This window comes from Bidens hawaiensis, unplaced genomic scaffold (genome assembly GCF_021521415.1).
Source record: "Bidens hawaiensis isolate Kalapana, Puna unplaced genomic scaffold, B.hawaiensis_p1.1 tig00019547_1, whole genome shotgun sequence".
NCBI lineage: Eukaryota > Viridiplantae > Streptophyta > Magnoliopsida > Asterales > Asteraceae > Bidens > Bidens hawaiensis.
In genome coordinates, this window is record NW_027492964.1 from 60,115 (window position 1) to 70,196 (window position 10,082).

Genomic DNA, 10,082 nt, shown 5'->3' on the forward strand with positions numbered 1-10,082 from the left:
TTGTCATCCAAGATCCTCCATTTACACATGTCGGGTTATCCGACGCATTTACCAAAATCGTCGCCAAGTTCATTTCTTCGTCATCAATCCAAACTCTTCTTTTGATGGTTGTTGGGACACGATGTAGTGTGCTGCGTGTGGTTATAAAATAACGGATGAGAGGTTTTATCTTTTGCACAAGATCGTGTTTTAATTTTACTAATAGAGTACCCGCGCGATGTTGTGGCGGCGACATTTTACAACAACATGCTCGTTTATTTTGCTTCATAAATGAAATTCTGATATATTATAAAATAGTACATTAGTTAGCTTTGTTATTCATATAATATTTTTACAAAAATTTATTATATAATTCTTTTTTATTTTACATTTATTATGGTTAAGTTGGTAGCATCAATGTGGTATATCTATTTTCTAAGAATTAATTAAGAAAATTTACATTAATCCATAGATTAAGAAAATATTAAAATACACGTATTTAAGTTATGAATTGCATAATGTTTTAACTTGTACAAATGATTATTGAGTCATAGTATATAATACTTAATAGGATTATGATGTATATGGTTTATTTGAACCAATTGTCATGCAGACACTCGTTGTTTATTGAGGGATAAGATAAATAACATCAACATGTATTAAAAAAATTAAGAATATAAAAACCAAAAGCACAAAACAAATAAAAAGGAATATCTTTACATTTATCATTCTTCGCGTAGCACTTCCCGAAAGACAACATTTGAGGTGTATACACCGTCTCTTCCGATATCTTTAGCGGGATGTAATAACACCTTTGTATTTTCGCGTGATATCCCTCTAGATGAGTCCACATAAAGTTGCCCATGTGAAAATACCGAATCCGGTAAATAAACACCAATGTGTGGAATTGTTAGGCCTTGAGCTTTATTTATTGTCATCGAAAAGCAAAGACGAACGGGAAACTGCTTTCTTGTAAGTTCGAATGGGAACTTGTCGTCTTCAGAGAGACTTAGAGGGATTCTTATCAAAAAAACTCTCTCCCCACTATGTTGCCCGGCAGCTATTTCTGCGTCAATAGCATTACGGTGGAAACCTTTGCATATCAATCTTGTGCCATTACATAGACCACGTGAAGGATCCATATTCCGTAATAATATTATTGGACATCCAATTTTTAATCGAAGTTTACGAGGTGGCAAACCACTGACATTTAGTGCATTTAAGAACTTGATTGGATAGAAGTTGTGCTTATCGTCCTCGACTTCGTCAAAACTATAATAAACATGTTCCTCCCTTTGAAAATTGTCCAACATTTGATCGTTAATCTCATCAACACTTTCATTCCTTGTAGATAATATTGCTCTAGATGCTATATAATCTGAAGTGCAAACGTTGTTTTCGATTGATGGAAAGATTGCATTGAACAATTCCTTTATAGAATTTTCTTTGGTAGTGAATGGAATTGTCATGTCATCGGGGATGCGGATAAAGTTTTCTTCGATAGCTTCTTCAGATCCATCACTGACTCTTAAAAGAAAATCAGAAAACCACGAATCATTTAATGCTCTCATATTTATGGCAACCGCATCTTTTTAGTAACGGACCATAGAGGAGACATTCGAAAACTTGAGTCTACAATCTGTGCTCGAGTGCCACATTTAACAACTGGCAACACCTGTCTGAAATCACCTCCCATAACCATTATCTTTCCACCAAATGGGAGTCTAACGCCAATGATGTCTTGCAATGTGCGATCGACTGCCTCTATCGCCTGCCGTTTGGCCATCGATGCTTCATCCCATATTATTAGTTTAGCTAACCTAATTAGTTCAACGGTCCCACTTTGATGGTTGATCTTGCACATCGAATTATTATTAAGATTGATGGGTATTTTGAACCTGGAGTGAGCTGTTCTCCCTCCTGGCATATTATTAGTTGCAGCACCTGATGAAGCTGTTGCAAGAGCAATAATACCACGTGAACGAACTTGAGCAAGCAAGGCTTTGTACACAAATGTTTTCCCTGTTCCACCTGGACCATCTATAAAGAACAAACCCGGACGATCATTATCCACATGCGTCATTATCTCATCATACACGATTTTTTGGTCAAAATTAAGTGAATCTCTGGTAGATAAGTGTTCAGGTTCCACAACTATCATGTACTCATCTTGTACCTCACGATGCATTGCATATTGCAAGTTAACATCTTCTGTAGTCTTCGGAAGATCAAATTGATTTATATTTGTACCCATAGATTGTAAAAAGCCCCTAATGTCAGCAAGAACCATATCTTGAACTTGATGAATATTTTCACAATGTAACCAATAATCTTCAGACAATGAATCAAAGTGGTCATTCCATAACTTGCGAACATCTCCAGGTTTACAAAAAATCAATATTGTTGCGAATAACCCTCTAAGAGCATTAGGAAATTGAAATAGAGAGGCTTCTATGAGACATTGTGATAAACAATCATCGTTCTCAATTAGGCCTATCTCAAGGGCTGCTCTTCGAAATGTCGGATACTTTACACCATTAACTGTGCAAAGATCTTCAAAAAAGGTAGGCCCTTTGAAATTTGACAAAAGTAGGCGTAAGTAGTATCTTTATCCTTCAGCTGGATTAGTCGAAACAAGACAACCTCTTTGTGGCTTTAATACACGACGATTCCAACGACGTGATCCTGCATTCCATGTGAAGTGTTTTGGAAAATCTTAATATAAGTATTCCCTTGCCATTTCGTCTGTAAGGCCCCGAACCCGGTAGCCCTACTTTAGCGTCGGATTTACTCATAAACACAGTCCTTCAAATCAGAGTTTATTAAAACTTTTCGCGGAATATAAAACATCAATCATTTGTTACAAAACATTAAATCTTTTCTTTGATACCATAACACAAAACTTTATATTCAAAACATCTTTACTTCTTTCTTCAGATGCCAGCCGTTCAATCCATGCCATGCGTCATCCTCTTGCTAGCTCTGTAATCAGCTCACCTGCGTGCATACTAAAAGTCAGCTACGCTGAGTGAGTTCTAGTTAATCAGGTATCATACAATTTACTCCCATATATTACTTCCCGTAACCGAAGACACATATTACTACCTTAACCTTGTATAATTATCCATAGGAGGATCGTCACGTAATATTTATTAAAAGAACCATTACCATTACCCTACCATATATAATTTTCATAGGAGGAACACTATACTATCCATAGAAGGAACACTTTTCTATCCATAAAAGGAACACTATACCTTCCATAAAAGGAACACTATACCTTCTATAAAAGGAACACTATACTTTATTATTTAATATCCATGTAAGGAGCTAGTCACTTCCCTTGACGATACGTGCAATGTCCGAAGATCGTTCACGTACCGTCAAGCAATCATTCATATCGATCACATATACCATACACGGCATACACATAAAATTATATCCTTTCGTTCATATTTTTTACTTTCTTTTGTATTATCTTACTTTCATATCTTACGTTATAAAGAGCATTACGCCCTACATTCCTCGAGTATTACTAGGGCTCGGCACCCTCTTCGTAACCATACAACCATACGTTATCATTTCTTTCTTCTACTATCTCTATCATATTCATACACATAAACCTACATAACATACTTACCTTATTCTTAGCGCTGCAACCTGACAGTACGTGCAATATCCGAAGATCGTTCACGTACCATCAAGCATATTGAGTATGCACACAGCCCCGAAAACGTAACACATAAATGGGGCTAGAAACTCACCTGAATTCTGCTTCTTTTTCTGATAGCTGTAAATCCCTTCTCTATCTGAGCTCGGCTGACTGTACAAGTTACACGTATCAATACTCGTCTGATCTAATCTGGTGGCCTAGTATTAGCTTACTTAACTTATCGCTTTTTAATTTATTTTCTAATCAAACTTAGCTCTAGGCAAAGTTAACCTTAGGCGAACTTAGCTGTAGGCGAAGTTACCAGCTAGGCGAACTTAGCTTTACAGCGAAGTTGCCATCAGGCGAACTTGGCTTCAGGCGAAGTTGTCATCAGGCGAACTTGGCCTCAGGCGAAGTTACCAGTTAGGCGAACTTAACTTTACAGCGAAGTTGCCATTAGGCGAACTTAGCTTGCAGGCGAAGTTCATCAGGCGAAGTTCATCGCGTTGAAGGCGAAGTTGCCCAGATGCAGGCGAAGTTACCCAGACAGCCGCTGTTCGGTTTCTTTCCAGCATTTTGAGCGATTTTAACACCCTTGCTATGGTTCAATATCACCCACTACGCTTCCCGACCATCTTCGGTCGCTTATACACTAAAAAGCTTGGATCTTTAAACCTTAAAGGCCAAGAATCATACCTTTTTGAGCTTGTTTGGATCTTGTTTAACTTGTTAACACAACTAATCGCTCTCTCTCTCGGACCTGCCCGATTCTTCCCTTGGCTCAGCCGGTTCCGGCGAAGTTAGTGGGTATGTGTGTGTTAGGGAGTTTGGTGAAATATGAAAGATATTTTGGGGTTTATGGGATATTTATATCCCTGAAATCCCATGGACCTAAGGCCCATTCTTATTTAACCCATCTCTATTAATCCAAATCCATAACCAACGTCCATTACCTGACACTAGCCCGACCCATACCAACTCCTATTCTTTTATTTATTTCCTGCTAACCCGAGTAAACTTTCCCTCTATTATTAAGTAATATAATTAATATTATCTTGAAATTTCGGGATGTTACAAGTCTTCCCTCCTTAAAGAGGTTTCGTCCCCGAAACCTAACTTATTCCCTATAAAAGGAAAACTTCTTATATTTACACGCTTTATTGAATCGCCTTCGTTTTCTGAGTTACCCTTCTTACTTCCGACTTTGCAGTTATCGAATGGTGGTCACGTGTATTAGCTATTTAAGGTAGCTTGTCCATGAGGCCCTCAATGTACCAAGTCTCGTTTCGATCTTTAAGAGGCTTTGTCTTATATCATATTAATGCTAAAGCCTAAGTCGACACTCTATCACAACACGTCAATTTATCATGACTAACATGCATTCAGACAATTCGTACCATAATTAATAAACACCAGTCTAAATTTCAACATAAAACAACACGCATCGAGTCATCAATAAGTTACACATAGATTTAATACTTATGGCTAGCATCTAGCCTTCTTGAATGTCTTCTCTAAGCATACGGAGGAATCTGTTAAACCTCAAGCACTCTTCTCTCCTTCATGTCCTCCCTTTGGCTTCTTGCAATCCCTTGCTAGGTGCCCACGTCCTCCACAGTTGTGACACCTATGGTAATCATTACATTCCCAAGAGGAATGTCCTACTCTTCCACACCTGTAGCAAACACCTAATCCCTTTCTGCACTCTCCGGGGTGTCTCTTCCCACATTTTTCACAAGCAGTGAACCCCTCTTGCCTTGCCTTCTTTTTGCGTGGATCCACCTCATTGGCTTCCTCTGGTTCTGGGGTTGGGTTCTTTTTCTTCGGTTCCATCTTCTCCCTTTCACAGTTGGCAAGGTCCTCATAAATCATCTCGGCCAATTCCACGGCCGAGTCAAATGTTGCGGGCTTACTAGACTTAACCAAAGTGCGAACATTCCGCGGAAGTCCCCTTACGTAACACTTGATCCTTTTAGCTTCGGTGTTCACCATGTCAGGTACCAACCTAGACATGCGGTTGAATTCAGTAGTATACTCCCGTTGTGTCATCTCTCCCGCTTTCAAATTCAGAAACTTCATCTCCACTCTTTCAACTTCTGTATCAGCGCAGAACCTCTTCATCACCATGTCCTTTAGGTCATTCCAACTCATCTCCTTGATCTCTTCACGGGTCTTCCTCTGCTCCACACTCTCCCACCAATACATAGCCTCATCTTCAAAAGATTGAGTGGCATAACCGACAGCTTGGTCAGGACGGCACTCGCTAATGCGGATAACCTTATCCATGGCGGTTATCCACTGAAGAGTAGCGATTGCGTCTCCTAAACCAGTCAGCTTAGGCGGGTCACAACCTTTGAAGGACTTATAGTTGCAACCGCCTCGGCCCCTCTTCCTATCATCATCTTTCACAGACTTTACCTCACTCGAGTCACCCCTTTCCCTCTCGTCATCCTTTCTATTATTACCACCTGCCCCTTCAACGGTTCGTTCACGGCTTCCAGCAGATCCTTCGGGATTCAGGTTCTTCACAGCAGCAACTACAGCTTGAACAATGGCTGCTTGAACTGCAGGGCTAAGTTGAACTTCTTCGTTGTTGTTCTGGTCTCCTCCAGCGGCGCTCCCTTCATCTTCGGTGTGGGATGCTTCTTCTACCGAGGGTTGCCGGACAAGACGAGGCCTGCCACGACGTCCAGTGCGACCCCCAGTTCCCACAACTTCTCCAGCTCCAGCCATCAGTATTCTTAAAGGGACAACACAAACATCATCACTCAAGGAACTATATAGTACAAGGATAGCAAGGCTAACAGGTAATAACAGTCGCCAGCTGTGACTAGCTGATCACATTGCTTTCCGTGTCCTATACACTTCCCTTTATGAGTCTCTTTGTGCTGGTTCTACTTAAGCAGTTAGTCACATCAGACAATCAATTACTTCTATCCTTATCGTTCACATATCTTTCCTTTCTCATTAACATATATCATTTAATCATGCACTTTACCTTTACTGATCTTGCTTGAGCGACACATGGCATTCTTGAACTGGCATCTTCTTTCCTTTCTTACTTAAATCCCATTCTCTGTTCAAGTCTAAGCATGTAGGATGCTTAAATCTCTCGAACTTATGCTCTGATACCAACTTGTAAGGCCCCGAACCCGGTAGCCCTACTTTAGCGTCGGATTTACTCATAAACACAGTCCTTCAAATCAGAGTTTATTAAAACTTTTCGCGGAATATAAAACATCAATCATTTGTTACAAAACATTAAATCTTTTCTTTGATACCATAACACAAAACTTTATATTCAAAACATCTTTACTTCTTTCTTCAGATGCCAGCCGTTCAATCCATGCCATGCGTCATCCTCTTGCTAGCTCTGTAATCAGCTCACCTGCGTGCATACTAAAAGTCAGCTACGCTGAGTGAGTTCTAGTTAATCAGGTATCATACAATTTATTCCCATATATTACTTCCCGTAACCGAAGACACATATTACTACCTTAACCTTGTATAATTATCCATAGGAGGATCGTCACGTAATATTTATTAAAAGAACCATTACCATTACCCTACCATATATAATTTCCATAGGAGGAACACTATACTATCCATAGAAGGAACACTTTACTATCCATAAAAGGAACACTATACCTTCCATAAAAGGAACACTATACTTTATTATTTAATATCCATGTAAGGAGCTAGTCACTTCCCTTGACGATACGTGCAATGTCCGAAGATCGTTCACGTACCGTCAAGCAATCATTCATATCGATCACATATACCATACACGGCATACACATAAAATTATATCCTTTCGTTCATATTTTTTACTTTCTTTTGTATTATCTTACTTTCATATCTTACGTTATAAAGAGCATTACGCCCTACATTCCTCGAGTATTACTAGGGCTCGGCACCCTCTTCGTAACCATACAACCATACGTTATCATTTCTTTCTTCTACTATCTCTATCATATTCATACACATAAACCTACATAACATACTTACCTTATTCTTAGCGCTGCAACCTGACAGTACGTGCAATATCCGAAGATCGTTCACGTACCATCAAGCATATTGAGTATGCACACAGCCCCGAAAACGTAACACATAAATGGGGCTAGAAACTCACCTGAATTCTGCTTCTTTTTCTGATAGCTGTAAATCCCTTCTCTATCTGAGCTCGGCTGACTGTACAAGTTACACGTATCAATACTCGTCTGATCTAATCTGGTGGCCTAGTATTAGCTTACTTAACTTATCGCTTTTTAATTTATTTTCTAATCAAACTTAGCTCTAGGCAAAGTTAACCTTAGGCGAACTTAGCTGTAGGCGAAGTTACCAGCTAGGCGAACTTAGCTTTACAGCGAAGTTGCCATCAGGAGAACTTGGCTTCAGGCGAAGTTGTCATCAGGCGAACTTGGCCTCAGGCGAAGTTACCAGTTAGGCGAACTTAACTTTACAGCGAAGTTGCCATTAGGCGAACTTAGCTTGCAGGCGAAGTTCATCAGGCGAAGTTCATCGCGTTGAAGGCGAAGTTGCCCAGATGCAGGCGAAGTTACCCAGACAGCCGCTGTTCGGTTTCTTTCCAGCATTTTGAGCGATTTTAACACCCTTGCTATGGTTCAATATCACCCACTACGCTTCCCGACCATCTTCGGTCGCTTATACACTATAAAGCTTGGATCTTTAAACCTTAAAGGCCAAGAATCATACCTTTTTGAGCTTGTTTGGATCTTGTTTAACTTGTTAACACAACTAATCGCTCTCTCTCGGACCTGCCCGATTCTTCCCTTGGCTCAGCCGGTTCCGGCGAAGTTAGTGGGTATGTGTGTGTTAGGGAGTTTGGTGAAATATGAAAGATATTTTGGGGTTTATGGGATATTTATATCCCTGAAATCCCATGGACCTAAGGCCCATTCTTATTTAACCCATCTCTATTAATCCAAATCCATAACCAACGTCCATTACCCGACACTAGCCCGACCCATACCAACTCCTATTCTTTTATTTATTTCCTGCTAACCCGAGTAAACTTTCCCTCTATTATTAAGTAATATAATTAATATTATCTTGAAATTTCGGGATGTTACATCGTCCAATCTATTTGTCTCAAAAAATGCAGTCAGCATGGTTTTCTTATCTCTTTCCCTATCAACAACTTCAGACATTATATCACCATCTCTAAACCTGACCATCTGCTTATTAGGTAGATGAACTCGCAGCGTCAATACAGCGGGAATGATTTGAGAAAGGGGGAAGGAAAAAATACCCCACAGAGCCTCCGGGGGAGATACGTAGCGTGCATCTTGAAATCTCTTGATCTCATTAATAACAACCTCTTGTTCATCTGGATCGATTTGCATAACCTGTTTGGCATGTCCTTTGTAAACATATTTGAATATATACTTCAAAGATTTTATACATGAGCAAGCCTCGAGATTCATGTGGCAGTTGAACATCATCAAAAGCATTGGGTTATACGGGACAACCCATCTGTTATCAAGAAATTATCCTCGTACGTCCACCATTATTCCATTGTTTCTTCTTCGATTTAATGGATATGCATCCTCTCCTTGTTTTGTTGGGTCATTAAATTGTCTTGGATAGCGAAAATGACAGGATTTTGGGTTCCCTTGCATACAAGGGTAGTCTGGTCGTAAATTTCCGCAAGGACCATGCATCATGTGCTTGACAACAAGATCATGCATTTTAGGATGTCTTCGCATATCAGGAATTTCAGCACACACGACCTTATCATAATGGTCTGGATTATTAATTTTGTCTTGCGGGTACATGATAAGGAGGAAATGTGCATGTGGCAAGCCACGTTTTTGAAACTCGATAACATAAACGTATGCCTTAACTTCTCCAAGGAGATGTTTTTTCAAGAGTGGTTCCTTAAGATCCTCGAGTTTAGCACGAAAAACTCTTGAAACAAGATCTGGACGATCTTGTGCGGTTTGACCAGGTTTTAAGTTATCACATATCTCAGGCCATTGAGGATTACACGTCATCGTAAGGAATAAATCAGGCTTACCGTCATCTTGTACTAAAGTCATAGCATCTAGAAACTGACGTCGCATGTCGCGAGGCCCTCCGATGAAACTTGCAAGCAACACGATCCGTTGTCCAACTCTATTCGTGACGAACCTCAACAGCGTGAACGCAATCCACATATAACTAAATTTTAGCACAAGATATATATATATGCAAGAATTTCATATATATATATATATATAAATATATAGCACATTTATAATTGAATAGTTTAGATAGAGAACAATATAACTGTAAAAACTATATAACTGTAACAAACAAAAAAAAGGTCATCCACATTAGAATAAGTTCAAGATTTTATGTATAGAGAATTATAGATTGTGCTAAAATTTAGTTATATGCAATTATTTTAGTTACAATAAAATTAGTGATTTATATTAATATATATATA

The 10,082-nt window shown here is 39.3% G+C and overlaps 2 protein-coding genes across 2 annotated transcripts; both read right to left on the bottom strand.

Annotated features, from left to right (window-relative positions):
• Nucleotides 1-704: 704 nt before the first annotated feature.
• On the bottom strand, nucleotides 705-1,550 carry LOC143558492 (uncharacterized). The gene has a single exon (XM_077047319.1). It carries the CDS (start codon nucleotides 1,548-1,550, stop codon nucleotides 705-707), a length of 846 nt encoding a protein of 281 aa, XP_076903434.1.
• Nucleotides 1,551-1,552: 2 nt separating this feature from the next.
• LOC143558493 (uncharacterized) lies at nucleotides 1,553-9,810 on the bottom strand. The gene is made up of 2 exons (XM_077047320.1): nucleotides 9,309-9,810; nucleotides 1,553-2,550 (listed from the first exon to the last, which is right to left on the bottom strand). Exons 1-2 carry the CDS (start codon nucleotides 9,808-9,810, stop codon nucleotides 1,553-1,555), a joined length of 1,500 nt encoding a protein of 499 aa, XP_076903435.1.
• Nucleotides 9,811-10,082: the final 272 nt, after the last annotated feature.